The sequence below is a fragment of the Petromyzon marinus genome, chromosome 78 (genome assembly GCF_048934315.1).
Source record: "Petromyzon marinus isolate PM22_M1 ecotype Great Lakes invasive population chromosome 78, UKy_Petmar_22M1.pri1.0, whole genome shotgun sequence".
NCBI classification, from domain to species: domain Eukaryota; kingdom Metazoa; phylum Chordata; class Hyperoartia; order Petromyzontiformes; family Petromyzontidae; genus Petromyzon; species Petromyzon marinus.
Window position 1 is genome coordinate 2,393,713 of NC_133744.1, and position 15,534 is coordinate 2,409,246.

Consider the following 15,534-nt stretch of genomic DNA (forward strand, 5'->3'; position numbering starts at 1 on the left):
TGGAGTGTGTTGTGTTAATAACCTGGAGTGTGTTGTGTTAATAACCTGGAGTGTGTTGTGTTAATAGCCTGGAGTGTGTTGTGTTAATAGCCTGGAGTATGTTGTGCAAATAGTTTAAATAAAACGTGTTGCTCCCTAAGACGTCTGTGACTCAGTTGGACTCACTACACACACACAAAGTGATTGCCACAAATGAACCACAATACCTTGTTGATCTCATCAAGGAGCATAAACCACCATCACACAAACTCCAGTCATCATCACAGCAGCAGCGCTTTTGGTTATGGAATAAAGATGGTCACCGCCTCATGCACTTACAGATGCGTTTCTGTGGCCGTCTGGAACACTCTTCCTTCTGATATTAGGAAGCGACTGAAGCAATGCATTGTAAAATTTAAAGTGAAAAATGTTTTCCTTACAACTGCTTTTTGCGTGATTAGCACGGTTGGCTATGTACCGTGTGAAAAAAATTCAACGTAAATATATACATACTGACACTGTTACCATGTCCTGAGATCGAATATCAGGCATCTGTAGTCACTGGCACTGTCACAGTGCCCTTATTCACTCAATCACCCATCATCAGTCTCATCAGGCTTTGCTTGAATCAAAGCTGGTGAACTGACAAGTTTACAGGCAAGGACCCTCCACTCGAAGAGATGAACAAAACTACACTTTTATTTTATCATATAAGGCCCACTGAGCTATATAGCTCTTTGTCAAAAGCAACCTGGCTATCAGAAATGATAGCTCAACGAAGTTGCCTATTATTATGTCGAGGGAAAAACCGGAGGGCCCGGAGAAAAACCCACGCGACTCGGGGAGAGATTTGCATGCAAAAATAAACAGGCATTGTCAGCGTCAGGATCGAACCCACCACCTCTTGTATATCAGGTGAGGTCATTAACACCTTGCCACCGTGGCGGGGAGACTTATCATCGATCAATTTGATTTATATTTTGGCACCCACTCTGTATATAGTTTGTATGTTCTCCCCCTGTTCTGCATGGGTTTCCTCCGTGTTCTTGTGCTCCCCCTCCACCCCCCGAATAGCTAAACACAATAATTAAGATTCCCCCTCCCTCCCCCCCCCCCCCCCCATGTAGCCTTCAACAGACAGTTGAACCCAGTGCTGTTAGTTAGCACCTATGAAGGCCGGCACGGCACACAAGGGGGTGGGGGGTAGACACCACCACACCGGAACACCTTTGTCTCTCTCGTGGCGATGTTTACACACTGCACCAGGCACTCATCTGAGACTGATTGGACCTTGGGGGGGGCTCAGGACTGGTTCAATATAATCATGACTGGTGTTGACCGTGAGAGCGGGAATCGAACCAGGGTCGCCGGGTTCATAGCACTCCCCTATAGCAAAAAACACACAGATGCACAAACAGAATGCAACTGGCATCAGTCAAACATGCTAACGCAGAATTTCCTGGCTAAATCGATAATCCTCACCACCATCATTACGGTCATCCACATCTCATCCTCAACATCACACGCATCCTCTCCAGTCTCTCCTCCACTTCGGTGGAAGGGACAGTTGCAGCGCTCGCTCATTCATTTGGGCGACACATTAGCGAGCCGTTAACGCCTTCGCCCGGTATACATGAGGTCGTGGGTTCTATCCAGACGCTGATGCCCATATATTTGGAGTGTGCATTTCTCTCTCGCCGTCGTCATGTAGATTTTCTCTGCAATACATTTCCATGTGATAAGCCAGATGGTTGAGCTATCATTCATGGCCAGGTTGCTTTTGAAAAAAAGCTACGTAGCTCAGTGGGCCTTACTTTGTAAAACAAAAATAGTTTAATAGTCAAATGTATCCCCACGTGTCCGATGTCTCATCCTCCAGCTTCACGCTACCGCCGCCTTGGCCATCGCTTCTCGGGGACGCTGCATATTCCACCTTCACGCCCGGCCAAGTATCGAAGCTGGGCATCCTTCCTCCTCCTGCTCCTCCGCTCTCACCATTTGGTGCCGCGAGATCGGAGGGAGGACATCCCTTGTCACTTTGGCTTCCCTCGTGCTCCTGCTTCACTATGACTGCCGACAGAGTGGACGAGAAGGGAGGGCTCCAGCCTCTGCATTCCCGTTCATGTGTGGAGCCTCCTTCGAGCCGTTGCTGCTGCTCCGTTGGCCACGTTCCAGAGCCGGCGTTCCCTTCGGCTTGCCTGGTCGCGACGGCCACCCGGCCACTCCTCCCACGCCTTTTCCTCCCCCCCTTCTTGGCGTGGCGGCTCCGATGGCGGTCGAGGTAACGCGCGAGCGTGAACGTCTTGCCGCACGCGCCGCACTCGAACGGCCGGTCTGCCGCATGAGTCGCTCGGTGGCTTTTCAGGTAGCGCGCCTGCGCGAACGCCCGGCCGCAGGTGTCGCACTTGAAGGGCCTCTCGGCCGCATGCGTCGCCCGGTGCTTGTCCAGGTGGCCCGACTCGGAGAAAGCCCGGCCACAGGCATTGCACTCATAGGGCTTCTCACCTGTGTGCTTCCTCTCATGGATGCGGAGGTTCCAGGCGGTCCCGAAGGCCTTGCCACATAGCGCGCACGTGAAGGGCCTCTCACCCGTGTGTGTCCTCCGGTGCTTGTCGAGGTGGCCCGATTCGGAGAATGCCTTCCCGCAGGCATCGCACTTGAAGGGCTTCTCGCCCGTATGCTTCCTCTTGTGGTTCTGGAGATTCCAGGAAGTCGTGAAGGCCTTTCCACAGGAGGCGCACGCGAAGGGCCTTTCGCCTGTGTGCGTCCTCTGGTGGATCGTCATGCTGCCCAGGTGATCTGTGCTGTAGGGACACAGCCCGCACTGGTGCCTCTTGGTGGCGGGCTGCGGTGAGCGACCGCACTCCATGTGACAGATGCCGCAGAGAGGGGCTTGAGTGGCAGAGGGTGGAATGGGGAGGCTGTGGACGGAAAAGAGCCACAAAAAACAGTCGCCCCGCTTACTCGCTCACCCAACAACAGCTGTTAACCATTCACTGGTGGGGTCATGTCACGAAGACACTTCTGCCAGGTTAGATGCACCCTGAGGCCAAGTGAAGTGATGAAGTCTCGCTGCTGGCAGGTGACAGAACAGATCAAGGTGCCATCGATTGACTGAGATGACTGGCAGATGGATCACCTGTGCTCCCTACTGTGCCAACTTGCCATGTATTAGATGCCCAGCGATCCGCTCGTTGCTGCGAGCATTGCTCCTCCACCCTCCACTGTTGCTGTAAGGCGAATGCCTACAATTGCCTAGATGCGTCCTTTACAGAGGCCAATACTTACACCACTAAGCTCCAAATCCTCCTGTACCATACCTGCCCATCTCTTCTCTCACCCATGCCATGCCCGTTTAGCTCCCTGAAGCTGCTTTTGGGCATGCGGTGGCTGGGCATGCGGGCTACATGACCCAGCCAACGCAGCCTTACCTGACGGAGGAGCTCACTGCTGGGACTGTGTCCAGATCTTTCAAGGATCTTCGAGCTCTTCACACAATCCATTTTTGTAAACCCAGGATGGATCATAGGCAAGCCAGCATAAATATTTTAAACCGGTGCAGATGTTCCTTTGAATGGCTCCACGCTTTGCAAGCATTAAGGGAGGGCATAACTATGGAGCAAAAGCCCAGATAGCTTCTAAAGTGTTATGCAGCTGATGAAAAGATGATGCTACTCAACTGATTTGGGGGACCTCTGTTGCCAAACCAAAGTTAGTCAGAAGCAAACTACCCAAGGTGCATAGGCACACTACCCTGGCATCGATCAGCCTCCCATTGTATCTGTACCAGATGGAAATTTCTCTGGTACGGCCATAGAAAGATTCTTGAACTAAAGTTGATCATCGATTATCCGGCATGTGATTATCTGAGTTCAAACATTATCCGGTGGTCCCAGGCCAATCAGGCGGAACCTGAAAAAAACGCTCCAAATGTTGTACCAGTCTGGCGATCGGCACCACGTGTGGGATAAAAGAAGTAGCTATGTTTGATTTCAGTGTAAAATATTACAGTGAGGGAAAAAAGTATTTTATCCCCTGCTGATTTTGTACGTTTGCCCACTGACAAATAAATGATCAGTCTATAATTTTAATGGTAGGTTTATTTGAACAGTGAGAGACAGAACAAAAAAATCCAGAAAAACGCATGTCAAAAATGTTATAAATTGATTTGCATTATGAGAGAAATAAGTATTTGACCCCCTCTCAATCAGAAAGATTTCTGGCTCCTAGGTGTCTTTTATACAGGTAACGAGCTGAGATTAGGAGCACACTCTTAAAGGGAGTGCTCCTAATCTCAGCTTGTTACCTGAATAAAAGACACCTTTGATTTAAAGCTTTCGTGACTGCAATGATTCATCTTCTTTGGTTCTTTCGGTAAAGTCACGTAGAATGAGAATGAAATAATAAATTGATAAAATAAAATAACACAATAATATTCTCACGACGTTTTGGCCACAACACAAGCGGCCTTCATCAGGTGAAGGGGCGAGACTGTCTGGTAGGACAGCGCTGGAGTGAAAGAGCCACGTTCAGATCACGGCCTTTAAGCTGTGTGAGAGGAACAAAGAGCCTTGACAAAGGAATTAGCATATAATTTAGCATTGAAATGGCTGAATGATTAGCTTGTGACTGGTCACAGAAATAGCTATGTTAAAAGTTAAAGCATACACATCCGCAGAGGCACCCATTGTTAAAAGGAATTAGCATAGAATTTAGCATTGAAATAGCTAAGTTAAGGCATACACATCCGCAGAGGCACCCCTTGACAATGGAATTAGCATAGAATTTAGCATTGAAATAGCTGAGTGATTAGCTTGTAACTGCTACAGAAATAGCTACGTTAAAGTCAGAGCATACACATTCACCGAGGCACTTAGTACAAATCAAACAGGAGAATTTAGCATTGAAATAACTAGGCGAATTTAGCATTGAAATAACTGAGTGATTAGCTAGTGACTGGTCACAGAAATGACTACACATCTGAGCTATTCACAGTACTATATAGTGAACCAATAAAAACTAAAATATAAATTACCTTCATGTTATCAATAAACTCTATATTCTCCAATCAGCTAAGCTACCAACAATAAGTCGTTATATATCACAATGCTATATGGCGAAAAAATGGGTGGATTCTTACCCTCAAATTTCAGCACCACGGATAGCTACGGGCCCCGTTCAGACGGACGAGTTCGTCCATGGTCGGAACAGAGGAGGGGGAGAGAGACAGCTGCGAGGCCCTAGTATACCCCATGTTGTAAAACTATACCATTAACCGTGGTGTGAGAGGTATTAAGAGGCAATGCTGGCGAAAGAGCTGCGGTCTGAAGGTCATCGTAAAAATACAATTAATTAAGAACAGAAATGATTTAAAACATCTTTCCAGTGGTTACTAAGCCTCAATCCATCTTCTCGGTTGAAATTGTCTCTGTGCTTGTATATGTGAATGGCCTCATGAACGAATCTCTCATGGTAGCCGGTTGGTTTTCAAAGAACCTCCGTCTTGGAGAAGTCAATGTCATGTGAGCCCACTGAATTATAACAGTGATCTGCCACGGCAGAGGAGTTCGTCCTACCGTGTTTCAAGTCTGCTTTATGTTCGCGGATGCGGTCCGAGATATGTCTTTTGGTTTCTCCAATGTAGCTACTACCACAGAGGCACTTTAGTTTGTAAACGCCCGGGTACTGTATGTCTGGAACAGCATCTTTTACAGATGGAACTAAATCACGGATTTTATGTACTGTGTTGAATCGGACCTGGATCTTGTGTTTATTCAGGATTTTGGAGATCTTTTTAGTGACCCCTGCAATGTAGGGTAAGGTAATGGTTTTGAGTGGCTCAACAAGAGGATCCTTCTTCATGACTGGAGTGATGGCTTTGTGGATTGTGTAGTCGGAGTAGCCATTACCATGGAGGTCGAAAAAGATGGCAAACTACCCTTTTTGGATGTCTTAATTAAAAGGAGACATGATGGTTCAATGAGCCACTCTGTCTACAGGAAAGCTACCCATACAGATGCTTACTTGAAACCGGATTCCCACCACCATCCATCCCAGAAGAACTCCCTCATCAAGACTCTATACCATAGAGCCCAATGCATTTCCGACCAGGAACACATTACCAGTGAACTCAAGCACGTACACCAGGCTCTCAGGGCTAATGGCTACTCCGACTACACAATCCGCAAAGCCATCACTCCAGTCATGAAGAAGGATCCTCTTGTGGAGCCACTCAAAACCATCACCTTACCCTACATTGCAGGGGTCACTAAAAAGATCTCCAAAATCCTGAATAAACACAAGATCCAGGTCCGATTCAACACAGTACATAAAATCCGTGATTTAGTTCCATCTGTAAAAGATGCTGTTCCAGACATACAGTACCCGGGCGTTTACAAACTAAAGTGCCTCTGTGGTAGTAGCTACATTGGAGAAACCAAAAGACATATCTCGGACCGCATCCGCGAACATAAAGCAGACTTGAAACACGGTAGGACGAACTCCTCTGCCGTGGCAGATCACTGTTATAATTCAGTGGGCTCACATGACATTGACTTCTCCAAGACGGAGGTTCTTTGCAAACCAACCGGCTACCATGAGAGATTCGTTCATGAGGCCATTCACATATACAAGCACAGAGACAATTTCAACCGAGAAGATGGATTCAGGCTTAGTAACCACTGGAAAGATGTTTTAAATCATTTCTGTTCTTAATTAATTGTATTTTTACGATGACCTTCAGACCGCAGCACTTTCACCAGCATTGCCACTTAATACCTCTCACACCACGGTTAATGGTATAGTTTTACAACATGGAGTATACTAGGGCCTCGCAGCTGTCTCTCTCCCCCTCCTCTGTTCCGACCATGGACGAACTCGTCCGTCTGAACGGGGCCCGTAGCTATCCGTGGTGCTGAAATTTGAGGGTAAGAATCCACCCATTTTTTCGCCATATAGCATTGTGATATATAACGACTTATTGTTGGTAGCTTAGCTGATTGGAGAATATAGAGTTTATTGATAACATGAAGGTAATTTATATTTTAGTTTTTATTGGTTCACTATATAGTACTGTGAATAGCTCAGATGTGTAGTCATTTCTGTGACCAGTCACTAGCTAATCACTCAGTTATTTCAATGCTAAATTCGCCTAGTTATTTCAATGCTAAATTCTCCTGTTTGATTTGTACTAAGTGCCTCGGTGAATGTGTATGCTCTGACTTTAACGTAGCTATTTCTGTAGCAGTTACAAGCTAATCACTCAGCTATTTCAATGCTAAATTCTATGCTAATTCCATTGTCAAGGGGTGCCTCTGCGGATGTGTATGCCTTAACTTAGCTATTTCAATGCTAAATTCTATGCTAATTCCTTTTAACAATGGGTGCCTCTGCGGATGTGTATGCTTTAACTTTTAACATAGCTATTTCTGTGACCAGTCACAAGCTAATCATTCAGCCATTTCAATGCTAAATTATATGCTAATTCCTTTGTCAAGGCTCTTTGTTCCTCTCACACAGCTTAAAGGCCGTGATCTGAACGTGGCTCTTTCACTCCAGCGCTGTCCTACCAGACAGTCTCGCCCCTTCACCTGATGAAGGCCGCTTGTGTTGTGGCCGAAACGTCGTGAGAATATTATTGTGTTATTTTATTTTATCAATTTATTATTTTATTCTCATTCTACGTGACTTTACCGAAAGAACCAAAGAAGATAAAAGACACCTGTACACAGAAGCAATCAATCAATCAGATTCAAAACTCTCCACCATGGCCAAGACCAAAGAGCTCTCCAAGGATGTCATGGACAAGATTCTAGACCTACACAAGGCTGGCATCGGCTACAAGACCATTGCCAAGCAGCTTGGTGAGAAGGTGACAACAGTTGGTGCGATTATTCGCAAATGGAAGAAACACAAAAGAACTGTCAATCTCCCTTGGCCTGGGGCTCCATGCAAGATCTCACCTCGTGGAGTTGCAATGATCATGAGAACGGTGAGGAATCAGCCCAGAACTACATGGGAGGATCTTGTCAATGATATCAAGGCAGCTGGGACCATAGTCACCAAGAAAACAATTGGTAACACACTACGGCGTGAAGGACTGAAATCCTGCAGCACCCTCAAGGTCCCCCTGCTCAAGAAAGCACATATACATGCCCGTCTGAAGTTTGCCAATGAACATCTGAATGATTCAGAGGACAACTGGGTGAAAGTGTTGTGGTCAGATAAGACCAAAATGGAGCTCATTGGCATCAACTCAACTCGCCGTGTTTGGAGGAGGAGGAATGCTGCCTATGACCCCAAGAACACCATCCCCACCGTCAAACATGGAGGTGGAAACATTATGCTTTGGGGGTGTTTTTCTGCTAAGGGGACAGTACAACTTCACCGCATCAAAGAAACGATGGACGGGGCCATGTACCGTCAAATCTTGGCTGAGAACCTCCTTCCCTCAGCCAGGGCATTGAAAATGGGTATAGGATGGGTATTCCAGCATGACAATGACCCAAAACACACGGCCAAGGCAACAAAGGAGTGGCTCAAGAAAAAGCACATGAAGGTCCTGTAGTGGCCTAGCCAGTCTCCAGACCTTAATCCCATAGAAAATCTGTGGAGGGAGCTGAAGGTTCGAGTTGCCAAACGTCAGCCTCGAAACCTTAATGACTTGGAGAAGATCTGCAAAGAGGAGTGGGACAAAATCCCTCCTGAGATGAGTGCAAACCTGGTGGCCAACTACAAGAAACGTCTGACCTCTGTGATTGCCAACAAGAGTTTTGCCACCAAGTACTAAGTCATGTTTTGCAGAGGGGTCAAATACTTATTTCCCTGTCTAAAATGCAAATCAATTTGTAACATTTTTGACATGCGTTTTTCTGGATTTTGTTGCTGTTATTCTGTCTCTCACTGTTCAAATAAACCTACCATTAAAATTATAGACTGATCATTTCTTTGTCAGTGGGCAAACGTACAAAATCAGCAGGGGATCAAATACGTTTTCCCTCACTGTATATACTGTGCATTATACACTACATACAGCTTAAACAATTAAAATACTGCACGTATACAGTGGACTTTCAATTATCCGCGTGCGGTTTTGTCAGATTTGCAGATTAACTGCGCACCTGAGATTTTTACATGAATAAATCACTTATGGATTTTCCCTTAAGCCCAAATTAATAATCTAAAAACAGTAATATTGTTGTTGGAAATATTTAGTGCATAAGCTGACCAAATATGTGCCCCATTTAATCCGAAATCTATGTGATCGCCTAACAGTATAGTAGTTGCATATATTTACAACAGTGGACAGTGTTTGATAGATTATGATTGGCATGGCTCTGCTATCCACGTAGTGTGCAGAGTCTTCTGAGCGCAATAAATTGTTATCACTTTTGCATGGACTTTTCTAATGAAACAAGATCAATACATTCTTTACTGACAATTTTAGTTTTGTTAATTAATAAACTAAATTTCTTAAATTAAACATAATGTATACCTAATGTAGTGAGTTTTGGTTCAGAGATCAGGGTAAAATTTATATTTTTGGATTATCCTCAATTTTAATTATCCGCGGCCATCCTCCCCGTCATTAACGCAGATTGTCGAGTCTTCTGGACACATTTTTCATGACTAACTAGAGTAATAAACAAAAAATATGTAAAAAAAAATTGTAGGAGTCAGATGACATCCCTGTCTCACCAAGGTGAACAGGGAAAGGCTTCGACTCCCAGCCATGCAGCTTTACCCGGTCCTTAATGATTATGAACAGAGTCAAGGACCTGGAAAGCATTAAAAAAAAACAACCCATTGCCAATGGGGAAACAATGAAACGGCACACAAGGGGTTTGGTGTTCAGCACCATACCCGGCCACCTTTGTCTCCCCAGTGATCTTTACACATCACGACAGGTATGCGCCGAGTCGACCTAGGGGAGGCCCAGGACCGGTTCAGATAATCGTCACTTGGTGTTGGCCGTGAGCGGGAATCGAACCCCGGTTCGCCAGGCTCATAGCGCAGCGTAGCGCTAACCGCTACACCACCGCTCCCCACTAACCCACCCACTCACCTACCCACTCATCCACCCACCCACTCATCCACCCACCCACCCATCCACCCACCCACTCATCCACCCACCCACCCACTCATCCACCCACCCACCCACTCATCCACCCACCCACCCATCCACTCACCCACCCACCCACTCATCCACCCACCCACCCATCCACTCACCCACCCACCCAGCCACTTACCCATCCACCCACTTACCCAGCCACTCACCCATCCACCCACCCATTCACCCAGTCACTCACCCGTCCACCCAATCACTTACTCACCAATCCACCCACTCACCCACTAACAAACTCGCCCATCCATCCACTAACTCAACCATCCAACCAGTCACTCACTCACGCACCCACCCACCCACCTACTCACCCAAAGTTCCCCCGTAAAGTCATAACACCTTCCCCGCCAAGTCTCTTATCCACCCACTCACCCAGTGACCCACTCACCCAGTGACCCACTCACCCAGTGACCCACTCACCCAGTGACCCACTCACCCAGTGACCCACTCACCCAGTGACCCACTCACCCAGTGACCCACTCACCCAGTGACCCACTCACCCAGTGACCCACTCACCCAGTAACCCACTCACCCAGTGACCCACTCACCCAGTGACCCACTCACCCAGTGACCCACTCACCCAGTGACCCACTCACCCAGTGACCCACTCACCCAGTGACCCACTCACCCAGTGACCCACTCACCCAGTAACCCACTCACCCAGTGACCCACTCACCCAGTGACCCACTCACCCAGTGACCCACTCACCCAGTGACCCACTCACCCAGTGACCCACTCACCCACTTACTCACGTAAAGCCGACAAGCGGTGTTTTGTGTGACAACACCACGCCAGACCGCCGTTGTCTCCCCGGTGGCGATGTTTACTGTACAGTGAACACGCTACTTATTCAAGGCTAAGTCGACTGAGGGGAGAGGCCCAAGGCCGGTTCAGTTAATCGTCACTCGTGTTGGTTGGTGGTCGTGAGTGGGAATCAAACTCAGGTCGTTGTGTTCGTAACGCACCACGCTCACGACTGCACTACCAAACGCACTCACCCACGACAACACACAGCATGAACAAACTGTTGGTGCAAGTGCTGCTAGCGAGCATCTATGACGACCGGAACTGTGGCACACAGAGCGGTGGGTTGCCAGCACCACGCCCGGCCGCCTTTGTCTCCCTAGTGACCACGTCCACACATCGCACCAGACAATCGTCACCGGTGGTGGCCGTGAGCGGGACCCCGAAGCCGGGTCGTCGGGTTCATAGCGCAGCGTAGCGCTAGACGCCGCTCTCCCCCTCGCCCGCTCGCTCACTCGCTCACTCACCCGCTCACTCACTTCTGACTTCCGCTTCCTGTGACGTCCGGACCGCATTAAACATTCGGGTGACGCGCTACTATGAACATAATTATTTAATTTTGCCTTGGGAAAATTAACATAATATATGTTTGTGACGTCATGCCAATAAAAAAAATAAACGACTCCGTTCGCTGTTCAGAACCAATAATATTTAGACTGCGGGAGGAATCCGATGAGCCACGAAACTCTTTTTTGACAGATGTTCAGTATGGGCACGGGGTCAGCAGGTTACACAACGCCAACACAATATTACTGGACATATGTGAACAAGAGCTTTATAGCTCATCGGATTCCTCCAGTATAAAGATGCGTTAATTAGTATTTTACTTATATTGGACATCTGTAAAAATAATAAGTAATATTTAAAAAATACTTTCTTTTTAAAAACACGCTTTAATGAAATGTACCGTACGGGTAATGGCAGAGCTCCACGACACCAGGAAGTGGCCCCGAAGCTTGGCCACAACGTAAGGGGGCCGTGGTGATTTACAGCCAACGTCAGTTGAGCGTGGACAATTAGACCCAAGCCGAAACATTACATATAAAAAAGATTGTTTAAAAATAGATATTTTATTTTTAATGCTAGAATATGGTATTGTCACCAGTATGACATACGTATACCAAGTTTGCAGTCGATACGACACTGGGAAGTTAAAAATTAAAATTGAGTTAGAAGATTTGAGGATACAACAGAGTGAGTTTATCAAAAGCGCGTAAAATAATGTTTTAAAATATGTTTATTTTTGTATGATAGAATATAGTCTTGTCATCAGTATGACATAAGTATACTAAGTTTGCAGTCGATAGCATATTAGGAAGTGGGTAAAAATTGAGTTACAATATTTTTTTTGAGGATACGACAACAGAGTTAAATATATATTAAAAAAGTTTGTAATAAAATAGCTTTATAGCTCATCAGAGTCCTCCAGTCTAAATGTTCTGAATACAAAGACGCAATAGGAGTGCACTACATGTAAGTAAATAAATAATACGTTCATTATATAAGTCCGACAGACAACAGGTACCATGGGTTGACTGCTGTGCCAAGCTAGGTGCAGGAGGAGGGAAAAATACTCAGGCGTCATGAGTTGCGATGACTAGCAGATGCATCAGCTGTACCCCATACTGTGCGAACTTGCTGCATTTTATCTGCTCGGCACTGTGAGCGTCGCTCATTGCCCTCCGTTGTTGATGAAGGGCGACTGCCTCCAACTTGCCAGTAGCCTCACAGTCCACCTAGTCTTGCATTGCCCGGTATCGCCCTTCAAGAGCCTCCTCCACTGACCCACTAATCGACTCACCTACTTACTCACCCACTGTCTCAACATCGTCATTGGGGAGACACAAAGGCGGTCGGGCGTGGTTCTGTGCGGGGTCAGTGGAGGGTGTTGCCACCGGCACCAGCATCTCCGCGAGGGGGCTGACACCAGGATAGCGGCCACAGGCTCAAAACGGGGGCGACCCGGCTCTTGTCCCAGGAACGGAATCCGCTCCCCGCTGCCTTCCACGGTGGCGCGTCGCTGGCGGGGCTGCACGTCGCTACCCTGCAATACACTCATGGCACAACACACTCGAGACACAGAACTCCTGGGTACACACCTGGTGTCCTAGACGGACCTCAAGGGTGACCCCAGCAATCCCATCCCAGCTCCGCTTGCAGTGTGCAGCGCGGGATCCGGGGCCTGCAGGTGCTTCCTCCCGGTCATACGCACAGAAGCGTTGGCATTTCCACAAAGTCGGTTGCCCGCCCATCCAAATTAATATTTAGCTGCTGCAGTGCTTGCGCATCCGTCGAGCCATTAATATCTTTCGCATATGTGAGGTTGCGGGCAAACGATTTCCATGACGGTATCCCTCGCCCGGTGAATATATATCCTCGCTGATCACTGCCTCGTAGCAGCACTCGCGGGCATCACATGGATGCTGCGAGTGGCTCAAGGAGGCAGGACGGCAGGGAGGGGTCTGGATCCTCCGGATGTTGAAGACAACTCAACTATATTCTTAGTTCTTTCGGTAACGTCACGTTGAAGGTAAACAATAAAATAGTAAAATATATATAACAATAAAAATTCTCACGACGTTTCGACCATAACACAAACGGTCGTCATCAGGTGTGTCGGTTTGCATAAATTTATTTATTTTTAAACGGTGTATTTATTTATTTATAAAAAAACGTTAGCGCCATGCGCAGCGATTTGGCAGTTTATTTAGAAGGACTAGTCCATCTATGTTCTGAAAAGAGGAAGGGGGAGACGAAAAATGTAATGTATGCTGTCTGAAAGCCACTGTAAGCGTGAACAATCAATTAAGACCTGAAATGGTTTATCAAATCTTTCCAATGATTGCTAAGCCAGAATCCATCTTCTCGGTTGAAATTGTCTCTGTGCTTGTATATGTGGATAGCCTCATGAACGAATCTCTCATGGTAGCCAGATGGCTTACAAAGAACCTCTGTCTTGGAAAAGTCAATGTCATGTGAGCCTACTGAATTATAACAATGATCTGCCACGGCCGAGGTGTTGGTCCTACCGTGTTTAAGGTCTGCTTTGTGTTCACGGATGCGGTCTGAGACATGGCGTTTGGTTTCTACAATGTAACTACTACCACAGAGGCAACTTAGTTTGTAGACACCAGGGTATTGTATGTCCGGAATCACATCTTTTACAGACAGAACCAGATCACGGATTTTATGTAATGTGTTGAAACGGACCTGGATCTTGTGTTTATTCAAGATTTTGGAGATCTTTTTTGTGATCCCCGCAATGTAGGGTAAAGTGATGGTTTTGAAAGGCTCCTCAAGAGGGTCCTTCTTCATGGTTTGAGTGATAGCTTTGCGGATTGTATAGTCGGAGTAACCATTAGCCTTAAGAGCTTGGTGTACGTGCTTGAGTTCACTGCCTATGTGTTCCTGGTCGGATATGCATTGGGCCCTATGATACAGAGTCTTGATGAGAGAATTCTTCTGTGATGGATGGTGGTGGGAATCCGGTTTCAGATAAGCATCCGTATGGGTAGCTTTCCTATAGACAGAGTGGCTCATTGAACCATCAGGTCTCTTTTTAATTAGGACATCCAAAAAAGGTAGCTTGCCATCTTTTTCGACTTCCACGGTAAATCTGATGGCTGGGTGTATGGAATTGATGTGGTCGAAGAATTGGTCTAGAGCAGGCCGGCCATGTGGCCAGATGATAAAAGTGTCATTCACGTACCTCTTCCATAAGGTTGGGCGCAGAGTGGCAGTCTGGATGGCGTCAGTCTCAAATTTCTCCATGAAAATGTTAGCTATAACCGGAGATAGGGGGGAGCCCATTGGGGTGCCCTCAGTTTGTTTGTAGAAAGTTCCATTCCAAGTGAAGTATGTATTGGTTAAACAGTGTCTCACCAGGGGGGGTACCTCAGTGTTTAGTCCTTGATGAACCAAGTCTTCAATGATTGCGATGGTGTCAGGTACAGGAACCTTGGTGAATAAGGAAACTACATCAAAACTGACAAGCAGGTCGTCTGGGGACAGGGAAATACCCTTGATTGTCGATACCAGGTGAGTAGAATTTTGTACCGCAGAGGTGGTTTTTCCAGTGAAAGGACGCAGGATTTCAGACAAAAAACGAGCCAGTTTGTAGGTGGGGGAGTTGATAGTAGAGACGATGGGACGAAGGGGTGTATCTACTTTATGTATTTTTGGTAAGCCGTATAATCTTGGTGGCCTGGCAGCAGAAGGTTTCAACGAAAACTGTTTAGATTGATCAATTAATGCGGTTGAATCAGAAATTATTTTGTTGGTTTGTGTGACGAGGCTGTTGGTGGGATCTCTTTTTATTTTTGTATAACTACCATCGTCGAGTAATTATTTAATTTGATTGTTGTATTCTATTTTATCCATGATGACAGTAGCATTGCCCTTGTCAGCTGAGAGGACTACAATATCATCCCTCTTTTTAAATTTATATAATTCAAAACGCTCATCTTTGCTGAGGTTGCTAGCTGGCATCTTAGCCTTTTTGAGGGTTGCAGCGATTTCAGATCTTGCTACGTCTGCAGCGATGTGACCCATGCCCCAGAGAGCAACGTCTACTTGGGCAATTGTATCATTAACTGGTATGTGTTTAGGTGTGACTGCAAAGTTTAGACCTT

General features: G+C 46.6%; 2 protein-coding genes across 8 annotated transcripts in view; both read right to left on the reverse strand.

Moving 5' to 3' along the window:
• Positions 1–1,092: 1,092 nt before the first annotated feature.
• On the reverse strand, positions 1,093–11,440 carry LOC142907365 (uncharacterized). 7 transcript variants are annotated; one of them, XM_076056808.1, is made up of 3 exons: positions 10,852–11,368; positions 9,676–9,755; positions 1,093–2,900 (listed from the first exon to the last, which is right to left on the reverse strand). In XM_076056808.1, the coding sequence occupies exon 3, from the start codon at positions 2,846–2,848 to the stop codon at positions 1,820–1,822; it is 1,029 nt and encodes a 342-aa protein (XP_075912923.1). In that variant the 5' UTR covers positions 2,849–2,900; positions 9,676–9,755; positions 10,852–11,368; the 3' UTR covers positions 1,093–1,819. The 7 variants fall into 7 exon arrangements, with proteins under 7 accessions (XP_075912923.1, XP_075912924.1, XP_075912928.1 ...); XM_076056809.1 differs by having other exon boundaries at positions 10,848–11,368; XM_076056813.1 differs by lacking the exons at positions 9,676–9,755; positions 10,852–11,368 and adding an exon at positions 11,383–11,440.
• A 1,570-nt stretch (positions 11,441–13,010) lies between these two features.
• Positions 13,011–15,534, reverse strand: part of LOC142907391 (coiled-coil and C2 domain-containing protein 1A-like) — a 33,427-nt gene continuing 30,903 nt past the window's right edge. Inside the window, exon 14 of the mRNA XM_076056873.1 lies at positions 13,011–13,098. Within this exon, the coding sequence (XP_075912988.1) occupies positions 13,011–13,098 (88 nt within the window). The remainder of the gene's footprint in view (positions 13,099–15,534) is intronic.